Source organism: Lithobates pipiens, unplaced genomic scaffold (genome assembly GCF_037356315.1).
Source record: "Lithobates pipiens isolate NorthernLeopardFrog02 unplaced genomic scaffold, aLitPip1_a1.2 Scaffold_13, whole genome shotgun sequence".
Taxonomy (NCBI): Eukaryota; Metazoa; Chordata; class Amphibia; order Anura; family Ranidae; genus Lithobates; species Lithobates pipiens.
In genome coordinates this window covers 515227066-515242166 of record NW_027507718.1, presented here as the reverse complement: position 1 = coordinate 515242166, position 15101 = coordinate 515227066, and the positions used below count along the sequence as shown (strand labels likewise).

General features: G+C 44.2%; 1 protein-coding gene across 1 annotated transcript; it reads right to left on the bottom strand.

Moving 5' to 3' along the window:
- Positions 1-550: 550 nt before the first annotated feature.
- Positions 551-10377, bottom strand: LOC143975601 (sepiapterin reductase-like). Its single transcript, XM_077478078.1, has 3 exons — positions 9870-10377; positions 2652-2942; positions 551-808 (listed from the first exon to the last, which is right to left on the bottom strand). Exons 1-3 carry the CDS (start codon positions 10288-10290, stop codon positions 621-623), a joined length of 900 nt encoding a protein of 299 aa, XP_077334204.1. The 5' UTR covers positions 10291-10377; the 3' UTR covers positions 551-620.
- Between the last annotated feature and the right edge of the window lie 4724 nt (positions 10378-15101).

Genomic DNA, 15101 nt, shown 5'->3' with positions numbered 1-15101 from the left:
ATTGGTATCAATGGAAGGAATAGTGCACCATCATTGGTGTCCTGTGGAGGGAATAGTGCCACATCATTGGCATCAGTGGGAAGAATGGTACCCCATCATTGGTATCAGTGGGAGGAATGGTACCCCATCATTGGTATCAATGGGAGGAATAGTGCACCATCATTGGTGTCCTGTGGGTAGAATAGGGCTCCATCATTGGCCTCAGTGGGAAGAATGGTACCTCATCATTGGTATCAGTGGGAGGAATAGCGCCCTATCAATGGTGTCAGTGAGAGGAACTATGCCCCATTGTTGCTGACAGTGTGGGCAACAATGTCCCAAGGGCCAGATACAAGCAAAGGGCCGCATCTGGCCCCTGGGACGCAGTTTGGAGACCACTGACTTAGTGTGTCTTGTTGTGTCAGAACATTTGTTTTTAGGATTTCACATAGGGGTGCATACAAGACCTTACTAACTCAGGGAACAGATGAATACATCCTCCAGCAGCACCCACAGTCACCAGTGCAATTAGCACACTGGGAGCTGTACAGAAAACCCGTAAGCACATGACTTTATAAGCACAGATTTTTATATTTAACTAGACAGAGAAACCACACAACTGGCACTAATCAAATTACATACTAATCGAAAAAATCCACGTGCTGGCCAGATTTGAAGTTGTCTTTCTCGAGAATACCCATCATTTTCTTTGCGGAGACATGACAGTCAAGAAGTTCTCCATTTTTCTTCATTTCAATGAAATTATGGCGGAGCTCGGAGTCTGCTGTGTGTCTCTGCACCTGGTCCTGCATGGCGTTATTCATGGGCCCTGTATGATGGGTGAATAGGAAGCACATTACGTGGGGCAGAAACCTGGTTTTCTTTTCTAAAATGTGTAAAAATAATAATTATTCAGTATATCTCTTCAATACATACACATTTCCCCATGTCTGGTCGGCCAGTACAGAGAAATACCTAAAAACCCTCCAAAAATAAATGCACATAATTTTTATCCAAAAGCCAGTCCAAAGATGCCATGGCCATTCCTTCCTCTTTGCCTTCAATGTTGGTGTGCGGTCCTTCCTGCTGCACTGAATGGCACTAGTATTATGTGTGTGATCACTCTTCATATATACTCTGAGCCCATAATGAATTGATGTCAAAGCTACACGGGGTGGGACCATGACAGCCCAAGCCCACAGGAAGTTGGCCAGCAATCAACCCAAAAGCCATCTCGCTATTCTTTTTCATTTTTAGCTGTGCTTTAGAAGTATGGATTCATGGGAAGATTCACACATCCAATAGTGTTTTCTTTTCCTGCATAAATTAGGAACCTTCACATTATTACTGCATGGCAATGCTTCGGCTTTTACACAGAGGATAAAGGATTAGCTACAGTATTTCACAAAAGTGAGTACACCCCTCAGATTTTTTTAAATATTTTTTCTCTTTCGTTCATTGACAGACACAGCCTTCTTTATTCAGAACCAAAGGGTTATATCACCCCCTACAGGAGTAGGACACTAGGCTGACAAAAAGACTTGGCTAGGCCCATGGGCAGTCCTAGGTTGTAGGTTGTATACAGCCCCCTCTCTGCTACAGGCCTTCAGTTTTTTCTGCCTAGTCAGGAGTAAGGACCTAGTTCCCTGCATCTCTTGTCCTGGCAATTTTATCTATGTATTTTTTTCCCCTGGATTTTTTCGGTAAGAACTATAATCAACTGCCAGGCTGGGTGACGGGCTGGACATTCGATTCAGTGGTAAAACCAGTCTGGCCAGCGAGCACGTGCCTGAGGACTTGCTATGGTCAGTGGCCATTTTGCTGTAGCCAGCACCCTTTTCCCTATTGCCTGATGACTGCCTATGGCCGGTGGCCATGTTTGTGTTGCTCGCCGGTCATGATAGCATGGATTTGTGGCTCAGACAACGGCAGCCATTACTGTGTAGCCCAAGACACCATTTTTTTTGCAGACGGAAGCCCTTCTTTTTACCCCGACACTGACTCCTATGCTTTCTTCTCCCTTGGATGCCACGTGTATGCAGGTCGACATATATCACATAGGACTGCACATTGGCGTAGCCAAGTCTTTTTGTCTGCTTAGTGTCCTACTCCTGTAGGGGGGCAATATAACCCTATGGTTCTGAATAAAGAAGGCTGTGTCTGTCAATGAACTCAGAGAAACGGATTTTACGGTAAGTCAAAAATCCTATTATTATATCTTTTCATGTGATAACACTGAAGAAATGACACTTTGCTCCCCATTCACACCTGAGAGCTTGTAACACTAACAAGTCACATGTCACATGAGGTAAAATGGATAATTGGACCCAATTTGGACATTTTCACTTAGGGGTGTACTCTTTTATGCTGCCAACGGTTTAGACATTAATGGCTGTGTGTTGAGTTATTTTGAGAGGACAGCAAATTTACACTGTTACACAAGCTGTACACTCACTACTTTACATTGTAGCAAAGTGTCATTTCTTCAGTGTTGTCACATGAAAAGATATAATAAAATATTTACAAAAATGTAAGGGGTGTACTCACTTTTGTAAGATACTGTATGTAGATGGAGGTAGTCCATGGTCTCCCCTATACCATCTCTCTTGATTTTCATTTTATTGTGCGTTAAATGTTTATTACATAGAATTTTACAGAAAGTGAGTAGTTACCTGGTGCGTAGTTGAGTACGCGGACATCCTTCTCCTCCTCGGCCAGCACCTTGAACATCATATCCCGAGCCGCCTTTCCAGTGCAGTACAATGTCCAGGACTTGAATGGCTGCAGGGCAGCCAGAGATGTGACATTAACTACCAGCCGCTGCAGCCCAGGACGTCCCTGGAAAACCTTTAGCAGGGAGGAGGTCAGACACATCACTGATGACACGTTGAAGGAGAAATATCTGTCCACTTCTAGAGGGTCCGTGAAATCCAAAAAAGACTTGCTGATATCACCCAGAGAGCCTGCAAAGGAAGAGGACACAGACCTGTGATCAAGAACATTATTTAAAGCTGCCCACAAATAGCAGTCAGAATAACGTACTCAAAGAGGCGCTGCAAGTGTAGCCAGATGAAGGAAAACTTCAAATAAATGTAATAGCTATGATGAGGGGGCTCCCACACAGCAAGGCTTCCTTCTATGGGTACCCAACATTAGCCCAAACCATAGAAATACAGAAAGGAGCACAAGACAAAAACCAGGTAAAACAGTCCAAGAAAGTTTTAACTGTTGGTAAAAAAAAGCCATATAAAACCAGCCAATGTGTTTCGGGCGCAGTACAACTCTCCCTCAACACACGATAAAACCTGTAAAGACTCAGAGGAAACAGTAATTTAACAGATCTACAATGTATATTAGAACCAATATTGAGGTCTCTACATGCAGCAACAACTTGAAAGCAATTGCTGACCAGCAATGCTGTTTTCTTTAAAGCCTCGTACACATGATCAGATTGTTGGCCAACAAAACCGTGGACTTTTGTCCGAAGGGCGTTGGCCCAAACTTGTCTCGCATACACACGGCACGCAATTGTTGGCCAACAATCACGAACATAGTGACGTACTACATGGTTTTTCAGCTCTTTAGCCCCACCCTTTGGGCTCCTTCTGCTAATTTCCTGTTAATAGAAGTTTGATTCGTGCTTTTATTTCGCACTTTTCATGTCGCGCTTTTCAGTTCACACTTTTCAGTTCGTATCTGACCGGCTGCTCGTCAACCGGCCACGTTGCGGAATCGGAGGAGATAACGTGTTATTTATTTTTGGCCTTGTAGTTATTGCTTTGACATCATTTTTTTGGGTTGAATAACATTGATTTGTTATATTTTCTATATTTTTGGATGCATAGAATGCACTTTTTGGTTAAAGAGGAAGTAAACCCTGATGGGTTTACTTCCTCTTTTTTTCCCTGCAAAGGTAAAGCATAATGGACTACTATGCATCGCATAGTAGCTCATTATGTGTCACTTACCTGACACAGGAGCCAGCGAAGTCGCCGCTGATCCCTGTAGTCCGCCGCGTCCATCTTGCTGGTGGCGTCTCGCAGCTCTAACCAATGACAGCGGTGAAGCCGCGATGACGTCACTCCCGCGCATGCGCACGGGAGTCGCGTCTCGCAGCTCCGACGCTGCCATTCGGCGAAGCCGCGATGACGTCACTCCCGCGCATGCGCACGGGAGTCGACAAATTAGGCAAATCCATTCTTGGACTTGCCACATTTAGTGCGCCTGTGCGCCGCTGTCTACGGCGCATGCGCCGTAGACAGCGGTGCCCATTTTCGGGCAAATATCTCCTAAACCATATAGGTTTAGGAGATATTGCTTGGACCTACAGGTAAGCCTTAATCTAGGCTTACCTGTAGGTCAAAGTGGTTTGAAGGGGTTTACTTCCTCTTTAAGTTCTATTGGCAGATAGCATGTCTAATTTTATTTTTTTTATATTTTTAATGCACAATAAAAAAAATTGTCTAGAATAATACTTGGCTATGTGTTTTACTTCAAATGACAGTTCGGAAGTAGGTAGTTACATTGAAAAATGTAAAATTAACAAGGGACACCAACATAGTTGTTTGTATCTTTGATCTTAAAAACTACAGGATAATGGTGTTGTGGTAACTTGCCCAAAAAAAAAATAGTATATTATTCATGATATCACTAGAAAAAAAAAGCCTTTGAAAATAAGTTTGCAATAACTCCATCAGTATCAACAGCAAAGCAGCTTCATTATTATCCCATTAAAGAAGAAGAGAATTGTGCGCTGCATTTCGAGATTTAACCACTTAAATACCGGGCCATAGTCAAATAACGGCCACAGATGGGATCTCCCATCCTGGGTGGACGTCATATGACGGCCTCGGTATTGTGCCGCTCCTGCGGGCCCCCGGGGGCCCGCAGCACGGCGATCGTGGGTGAGCTGTGTCCCTTGGACACAGCCCATCCCCGATCTGTGGGATTTTCCTCCCATTCGACCCCCCGTCCGATACATGTGACCGGCCGTGTCCAATCACAGCCGGTCACATATACTGTGCCGTTACAGAGCTCGTGCACGCGCCTAGGGAGCATGTAGAGCGCCGATCGGGGATGCGGCTTGTCACCCTGACACAGCCCAACCCCGATCGCAGTAAAGAGCCAATGAAATTGGCTCTTTACCACGTGACCGGCTGTGTCCAATTACAGCCAGTCACAGAATGTAAACAAACCGCGGTAACGAGATGTTACCGGTTTCTCCTTCTCACACACTGATCGTGTGTGAGGAGGAGATTCCGGTAACAAGATGTACCGCTCAGTGTACACCAACACACACTGATTACCCCCCCCCAATAAAGTGGACCTGTCACCACCCATCACAGCCCATCTGAGTACCCAAGTACCTGTCAGCCCATCTGAGTACCCGAGTACCTGAGTATCTGTCAGCCCATCTGAGTACCCGAGTACCTGTCCCAGCCCATCTGAGTACCCGAGTACCTGAGTACCTGTCAGCCCATCTGAGTACCCGAGTACTTGTCAGCCCATCTGAGTACCCGAGTACCTGTCACAGCCCATCTGAGTACCCGAGTAACTGTCACAGCCCATCTGAGTACCTGTCACAGTCCATCTGAGTATCCGAGTACCTGAGCACCTGTCAGCCCATCTAGGTACCCGAGTACCTGTCAGCCCATCTGAGTACCTGAGTACCTGTCCCAGCCCATCTGAGTACGCGAGTACCTGAGTACCTGTCCCAGCCCATCTGAGTACCCAAGTATCTGTCCCAGCCCATCTGAGTACCCGACTACCTGAGTACCTGTCAGCCCATCTGAGTACCCGAGTACCTGTCAGCCCATCTGAGTACCCGACTACCTGAGTACCTGTCAGCCCATCTGAGTACCCGAGTACCTGTCAGCCCATCTGAGTACCTGAGTACCTGTCACAGCCCATCTGAGTACCCGAGTACCTGTCACAGCCCATCTGAGTACCCGAGTACCTGTCACAGCCCATCTGAGTACCCGAGTACCTGTCCCTGCCCATCTGAGTACCTGTCACAGTCCATCTGAGTATCCGAGTACCTGAGCACCTGCCAGCCCATCTGAGTACCCGAGTACCTGTCCCAGCCCATCTGAGTACCTGTCCCAGCCCATCTGAGTACCTGAGTACCTGTCCCAGCCCATCTGAGTACCCCAGTACCTGTCACAGTCTATCTGAGTACCTGTCACAGTCCATCTGAGTACCGGAGTACCTGAGTACCTGCCACAGCCCATCTGAGTACCTGTCACAGTTCATCTGAGTACCCGAATGCCTGTCACCGGCCCGTCAGGGTACCCGAGTACCTGTCACCAGCCCGTCTGAGTACCCGAGTACCTGTCACCAGCCCGTCGGAGTACCCGAGTATCTGTCACCAGCCCGTCGGAGTATCCGAGTATCTGTCACCAGCCCGTCGGAGTACCCGAGTACCTGTCAGCAGCCCGTCGGAGTACCCGAGTACCTGTCCCCAGCCCATCGGAGTACCCGAGTACCTGTCACCAGCCCGTCGGAGTACCCGAGTACCTGTCACCAGCTCGTCGGAGTTGCAGAATGTATTTTGGGGTGTAATTGGAAGTATGTATATGCTGTGTATGAGAAATAACTTGTTATTATGACAATTTTGTAAAAAAAAAAACAAAGAAAACTAAAAAAAAATTCTTCTTTTTCCCAAGAATTGTGGGAAAAAATTACAACTTCAAAAAACTCACCATGCCTCTTACTAAATACCTTGGACTGTCTACTTTTCAAAAAGGGGTCATTTGGGGGGTATTTGTACTTTCCTGACATTTCAGAGCCTCAAGAAATGAGATAGGCCGTCAGTGCATCAGGTGTGATCAGATGTGATTAATTTTCAATGATTTGCACCATAGCTTGTAGACGCTATAACTTTCAAAGAGACTAAATAATAGCCACTAATTTTGTTTATTTTTACCAAAGACATGTAGCTGTATAAATTTTGGCCCAAATTTATGAACAAAAATGACTTATTTGCAAAATTTTATCATAGAAACTAAAAAAAAGTGTTTTTTTTTTTTTTAATTTCGATCTTTTTTCACTTATGCCGCAAAAAAATAAAAAACCCTGTGGCGATTAAATACCACCAAAAGAAAGCTCTATTTGTATGAAAAAAATGATAAAAGTTTTGTTTGGGTACAGTGTTGCATGACTGAGTAACTACCATTCAAAGTGTGAGAGCGCTGAAAGCTAAAAATTGGTCTGGTAAGGAAGCTGTATAAATGCCCTGTATTGAAGTGGTTAATAATTTGCCGTGTCACGAATGTTAATTCTCCATTATGAACGCTAGTTTACAAGACCGGCCGCTTCCGGCTCGTCCTTGCTTTCAAGCATGCGTGTTTGTACTTTGGACTTTTGTCTGACGGACTTGTGTACACACACTCGGAAAATCAGACATTTGTCTGCAGAACATTTTAAAACCTGCTATCCAACATTTGTCCACGGAAAATCTGACAATTGTCTGATTTCCATTTTGAGTTTGTACACCTGTGGGTGTTCGTTTTTAATACTTTCTGTATGTGGCTTGGTTTATGGATTTTTTCTACCCCCAAAAAAAGTTCTGATTTAGTTCACAATTTATTTATTGGGTTCACATTATATATATTAATTTATTTTACTTATTTTTCTTGTCCATATAATCAATTTATTATACACTTATTTATTGATTTATTTATTCACTCACATTATGAGTTTGTTTACGTGTGGGTAGCAGTATACAATATTTGTTGTATGTGGTTTGATTTTTGAAATGTTTGTCAAAAAAAAAAAAATTCTCATTGTATTTAGCGCAGCTCCCCATTATATTATATATATATTATATATTATATTATTTGATCACCTCTGCAGGTTTTATTTTTTTGCACTATAAACAAAAAAAGAGCTGTTTTTGTTAAGCCAAAGGTGATTTAAAGTCGTCATTGTAATCATTTGATGAAGATTTTTCTTTTTGTTTGTTCACTTTGCTGGATTCAAATTGAAAACAATATAACATTTTAATTTCAACCAATGCGAAAATGTATCGATTTGATTGTTTTGAATTGAAAAAAAAAAATCGGTAAATTAGAAGAAAATTCGAAAAATTCCAAATATGAATTCTGAAAATGCATTCCAAAAACGAAGTGAACGAATCAACCAAATTTAATTAAAACAAAATAACTAGATTAACGAGTCAAAACAAAACATTTTTTTCCGTTATGCACAGAAAAAACACAATATAATCTACCTGTAGTTGCAATGATATATATATATATATATATATATATATATATATAATAAATATACTATTTTTACTAACACATGTTACCGTTGCAAAGATATGTTCAGTCGTTAAAATTAGTTTTACCCACAGACATGAAGGGGTTAAGCAGCAGCCATCCACACGTTGTACATATATTATTTGGGACAACTTACTTACCTAGTGTAGTTTAAAAAAAAAAAATTCCCAGAATTCTGCTTTAACCACTTGTCGACCGCCGCATGCCGGTATACCTTGGCACAATGGCAGCGGTGGGCAATGGGCGTCCCTGTACGTCCCCTTTAAATGGCAAGGCTAGTGGGCATGTGCGCATGCCGCGTACAGCCTCACTGTGCCCCGCAAACTCGATGTCCGCCGGTCCCCCAGCAATCGTGTCATGGAGCAGCAGAACGTGGAGATATGCCTATGCATTTCCCTGTTCTGCCTAGTGACATGACAGAGATCACTGCTCCCTGTCATCGGGAGCAGTGATCGCTGTCATGTAAGTTGAAGCCCACCCCCCCCCCACAGTTAGAATCACTCCCTAGGACACACTTAACCCCTTCATTGCCCCCTAGTGGTTAACCCCTTCCCAGCCAGTGTCATTTACACAGGAATCAGTGCATTTTTATTTTTATAGCACTGATTGCTGTATAAATGACAATGGTCTCAAAATAGTGTCAAAAGTGTCCGATGTTTCCACCAAAATGTCACAGCCCTGATAAAAAATCACAGATCACCGCCATTACTAATAAAAAAAAAATTATAATAAAAATGCCATAAAACTATCCCCTATTTTTAGATGTTATAACTTTTGCGCAAACCAATCAATATACACTTATTGTGATTTTTGTTACCAAAAATATGTGGAAGAATACATATCAGCCTAAACCAAGGTACAAATTTGTTTTTTTTTTATATATTTTTGGGGGATATTTATTATAGCAAAAAGTAAAAAATATTGTGCTTTTTTAAAAATGGTCACTCTCTTTTTGTTTATAGCGCAAAAACTAAAAACCATAGAAGTGATCAAATACCACCAAAAGAAAGCTCTATTTGTGGGGAAAAAAGGACGTCAATTTATAAAAATGATAATGATAATAAAAATGCCATAAATAAATCCCCTATTTTTTAGATGCTATAACTTTTGCGCAAACCAATCAATATACGCTTATTGTGATTTTTTTTACCAAAAATATGTAGAAGAATACATATTGGCCTAAACTGAGAAAGAAATTAGTTTTTTTATATATTTTTTGGGGACGTCAATTTTGTTTGGGTGCCATGTCGCAGGACCGCGCAATTGTCACTTAAAGCGATGCAGTGCCGAATCGCAAAAAAGTGCTCTGGTCAGGAAGGGGGTAAGATCTTCCAGGGCTGAAGCGATTAAAATATTTTAAAGCTGTCCGTGTCCCTCTTGGGAAGATTTATGCTATTTCCTGTTTTTAAACTAAAAAAACGTTTTTAGTTTAGATACTTTAATCTTCCCACAAGAAAAAGCAAAGAACTTCCTCTGTCCTAGAAGAGCTGTAAAGATTCCAGAGAAATTGAGCAGAATACGATATTTTGCCAATTTTTGTCTTTTGAGAAGCAATGTGTTTTTAATAATTTTATATTATTGACAGCTCTGTGACATTGCGTCCTTTACCTGCGTTATTGATAAGGAGGATCCTTTGTGCCGCGTCCCATCCGTTCAGCTCCTGTGCAACTTTCACCGTCTTCTTCACCCCGTCTGCTGTGCCCAGATCTGCAGCCACCCATCTCACTTCCATGTCCGGGTACTGGAGTGTGAGCTCCTCAGCCAACACATGCAGCGCCTGCTCTGTGCGGGCCACCAGCAGCAGGGCAGAGCCTGGCGCCGCTCTGGGGCACAGTTCCCACGCCAGGCTCCTTCCAAACCCCCCGGAGGCCCCTGTGATAACACACAGCACAGTGCCCAGGCTGGAGCTGCTGTGTCCGTTTGTGGCATCCAGCGTAAAGTCCCCAAATTTTGTTTTCTCACAATGCTCCCTACCATTGTGTCCATTCAGTGTATAGATGGGGACATCTACATGGCTGTTGCTTCCCATCTCCCTGCTCTGCCTGCTGATTGTATACAATACTCTGTCTATATACTTGTCCTTCTTCCTCTCCTTACTGCTCTTCTACATGCTCATTGCATGTACCGGGCAATTTATATTCTCATCCTCCTTCCTAACACGGTAAGTGTCTGTACATGGCATTAACTGTGACATATCTCCTCCTCTCTGTCCTGCAAAGACCCATGATATTGCTATTTCTATTTTTAGGATGAATTGCATGCAAAAAGCCGCACATTAGACCTTAAAACTAAATTTAGATACGGTATACTGAAAGAACAAATACTATAATATTGTCAGATTCATCAGAAAAGGAAGTTTCGGTATTTAATAAAGTTAATCTGTAAAAGTTTGCACAATACTAAATATTTTAAGCAACAGACAGCATGGGTTGAGGAAAGACAGAAGTTGTCAAACAAACCTGATTTCTTTTTATGAGGGGGTAAGTAAAACCTTGGACAGAGGGATGGCGGGGGCATACCTCCCAACTGTCCCTGATTTCGAGGGACTGTCCCTGATTTAGAACAAAGTCCCTCTTTCCGCCTCATTTCTCCCTCATTTTGTTCTGATCCATATAGTTGTATATAAAATGCACTTTTTATCTATCAAAAAAGTGTTTCCCAGTGCTAAACCTTTCATCCAATGTCTAAATGGCTGCATTTGCCATTTCCAAAAGCCAAGCTAAAGGAATAGTAGTGATTAAAAAAAAAAAAAGCACTTAGTGGGTTTAACCAGTAATTTTTTTGGACAATTCTCCTTTAAGGGGGCGTGGCAGAGGGTGTGTCCTATGCCTACATACTTTTGCTAATAGGTGTCCCTCATTCCCATCGCAGAAAGGTGGAAGGTATGGTGGTGGACGTGGTATACTTGGATTTTGCAAAAGCGTTTGACACAGTTCCCCACACACGGCTCATGTGTAAGGTAAAGTCTACAGGCTTGGAAAGATCAATTTGTAAATGGATAGAAAACTGGCTAAAAAAACAAATTCAGAGTAGTGGTTAATGATTCTTACTCTGAATGGTCTAAGGTAGTGATTCTTAACTAGGGTTCCATGAAACCCTAGGGTTCCTCCAGAGGTTGCTAGGGGTTCCTTCAGCATTGGGAAATTTCTGCCTCTCAGATAAGTTCCCACTCACACCACAGATCCTTTTAGCTATCTGTAAGGAGGTAATTCTTCCCAATGACCACAAGTGTAAGGACCATTCTTCCCACTGACCATCACACCAATGTATCATGAGTTGTAGATTTCTAATTTTTAGTAGGGGTTCCCCCGAGACCAGAGAGCTATTTCAAGGGTTCCTCTGTGTTGAAAAGGTTGAGAAAGGCTGGTCTAAGGTTCAGTGTTGGGACCCTTACTATTTAATATCTTTATAAATGATATTGGGTCTGGGATTAAAAGTACAATTTCAGTCTTTGCAGTCTTTGCAGATTACACCGTACTATGCAGTGGAATAACATCCTTACAGGATGTCTCCAATTTACAAGCCGACCTCAATGCTCTGTCTAATTGGGCGACTATGTGGCAGATGAGGTTTAATGTTGATAAACGTAAAGTTATGTGCTTGGGGGCTAAGAATATGCATGCACCATACATACTAGGGGGAGTACAATGGGAGTGTCACGATCGTCCTGGCGTCTCGTTTGCGCACGAGAGACTTACCCATAGAAGTTTGTTGCCAAGGACCCGTCGTGCTCCGTTAACGCGCGCTAGAGCGATCGGACGCACTCGCGTCGCCTTGAACGAACGCACGCGTGCACGTGGGGGCATGAACGGGCGCACGTCCACTCGCGCACGCTGACTCGTCGTGCGACCGGTTGGCGCCCTACAGTCTTCTTAAGGCACTCGCTCCTTTCCACTCGTGCTGACCAGTCTACAGCGCGTTCGGAGATCCTACTACCCTATACCTGTATCTGCTACCTTAGTTCCTGTTACCCGGCTTGACCTTGACCCTGATCCGTTGCTGCCTGCCTACGACCTCCTGCTTGCCTGACTACGCCTCTGCCTCATCCCTCTTGTACCACGTTGACCGCTACCTGCTGACCCGGCCTGTACCCGACTCCGCTGTTCCTACCTACCTGGTTGGATATCCTGTGACTGCTGTACCCGCTGACGTCCGTCTGCCAGCCAGCCTACCACTTGTGCCTGCCTACACCAGTCTCTTGTCTTCAGCTTCATCTGCTCGCTGTTGGTGTCCTGCTGCCCATCCGGACCAGCATCTACCCGCCAGGCACTTGTGCCCCCTGAACTGTTGAGCTTCTGTTACCATCTCCAGGGGTTCTTTAGCCAGGGGCTACGAGGGGCCGCTTCCTGCATTCCGGGCTCGCCTACTAGGTACGTGACAGGGAGGGAATCCATGGTGGAGAAGGATCTGGGGGTTTTGGTAGATCAGAAGCTCAATAATAGCATGCAATGCCAAGCTGTGGTTTCCAAAGTGAGCAAAGTCCTTTCTTGTATTAAGAAAGGTATGGACTCCAGAGAGAGCGATATCATTTTGCCCCCCCTGTACAAATCATTAGTAAGACCTCATATGGAATATGCAGTTCAGTTTGGGGCACCAGTTTTCAAAAAGGATATCAGGGAACTGGAAAAAGTACAGAGAAGGGCAACCAAACTGATAAGAGGCATGGAGGAACTCAGCTATGAGGAAAGATTAGAGGAACTGATTTTATTCTCTCTTGAGAGGAGGAGATTAAGGGGAGATATGATCAACATGTACAAATATATAAGGGGCCCATATAGTGAACGTGGTGTTGAGGTATTCACTTTAAAGGGGTTGTAAAGGTTCAGGGTTTAAGAAAAAATGTCATACTTGCCTCCGCTCCATTGTGCAGTTGGTTTTGCACAGAGTGGCCCCGATCCTCCTCTCCTGGAGTCCCTTAGCGGCGCTCCTGACTCCTCCTCTTCTCAAGTGCCCCGCCAGAGAAGCACTCTCCTTCAGGACGCCCCCCCCCCCGGTGCCCGCATCATTAGATTAGCAAATGGCTGCTCTGCTATCAATCTATCTTAACAGGACATGAGACACCGTCCGAAGCTGGTGTGCTTGTTCCCATACTGGGAAACAGAGGTAAGTATAACAGGGGCTCGGGGGGGGGGGGGGGGGGGGCTGCTGAGTGACATAGAATGCATTGAGGTGAAAAACTTTACAACCCCTTTAAGGTCATCAAAGAGGACAAGGGGGCACTCTTTAAGTACGTTCCAAATACGTAAAAGGTTTCTTCACAGCAAGAGCTGTGAAAATGTGGAATAGACTCCCTGCAGAGGTGGTTCTGACCAGCTCAGTAGATTGCTTTAAATAAGGCCTGGGTTCTTTCCTAAATGTACATAATATAAGTGGGTACAGATATTTAAAGGTAAAGTTGAACCAGAGAAAATCAGATTGCCTCTCAGGGGACCAGGAAGGGATTTTCCCCCTGCTGTAGAAAATTGGATCATGATTTGACTATTGGTAAATATATGTTTTAAATTAGTCCCCCAATAGGATTTCCACTTGGAGGCATATTGTAGCTTGGCCTATTCAGGTAATGTCGCTTTATGACAGATGGGACTATACTGTGTATGACCCTGTCAGAGAATGACTACCGGACTTTTGGTTGATAGAAATGCGCATGCACAAAGAATGGCTAAAAGAAATGATGCATGCATGAAAAATTCTCCACAGAATGGTGACTAGGAGTGCGCACAAGCATGGGAGCGAGCACACAAGCACGGGCGGGCACTCAAAGCATGTTGGCACTAGATGGACTATTTAAAGGGGCTCCTGCTCTTGCTCCAGTGCTGATTGGTCTTTCAGCTGTTCCCTGTGTCCTGGAATTACTCTGCTTGTTCCCCTTTTGCTGACTTGGCTTTCCTCTGAGCTGAACTTGGATCCTGCTTCTGCTCTGTTGCCTGTTCCTGACCCCGCCTCCGTTCTTGACCATGTCCTCATCTTGCAACCTCGCTGCTGATCTCGGCTATTCCTGTGACCATGCTGCTGTTCCCGGCTCTGCTCTCAAGTGACTATCCAGCTGTCATCTGTATCAGCTCTGCTCATCTCAGCAGGTTTCTATCTCAAGCCAGCTAGGAGCTCTGACAAGCCTCACAGCCCAAACAGCAGCCTGTGTGGAGTGCCCCTTTAACTTTGGCTGGATCAGCTAACGTTCCTGACTTTATGTTCTGCCAGCCTGCCAGGGTCTGCATCTACTGCTGCAAGCACTCCTATCAACACCTGCCGGAACCCATGTTCCTCCTGTCCATTGGTACCCTCCATTCTACCTTCAGCAGGACCTGGGCTGGAGAAATAAGAGAGGCCAACTGCATCATTTCAGTCTGTGATCAGGTACATGACAGACCCGTTACTTGTTGGAATTGCTTGACCTTGACCCAAAAGTTTTGTAACAGTCAGTAGGTGGGGAATAGTTTGTTGGGTTTACAAAAAGAATGCTCCGCAAGACATTCTGGTAGGGAGCTAGAAGCCGTACAGTGTAGCATCACGTGCAATGGGGAATCATCAACAGGGACAGAGGCGGTGTCTGCTGCAGAAAGTACTGCAGCAAGGATTTTTATAGCTATAACCCCCAAAGTCAATTTTTCTATTTCCATTTTTTTAAATTATGTGTTCAGCAGCGTGAATTAGTTCCTGACACATACAAAGTTGCCCTTTGTTTGCAGCTCATCACTGCATAGTTTTATGGAAAAGTTTTACTTACTACATCTTTAATGCACCAAAGCACCACATCCTGCCATAGCTAACAATACCCTATAACAGTGATGGTGAACCTTGGCACCCCATATGTTGTGGAACTACATTTCCCATGATGTTCAA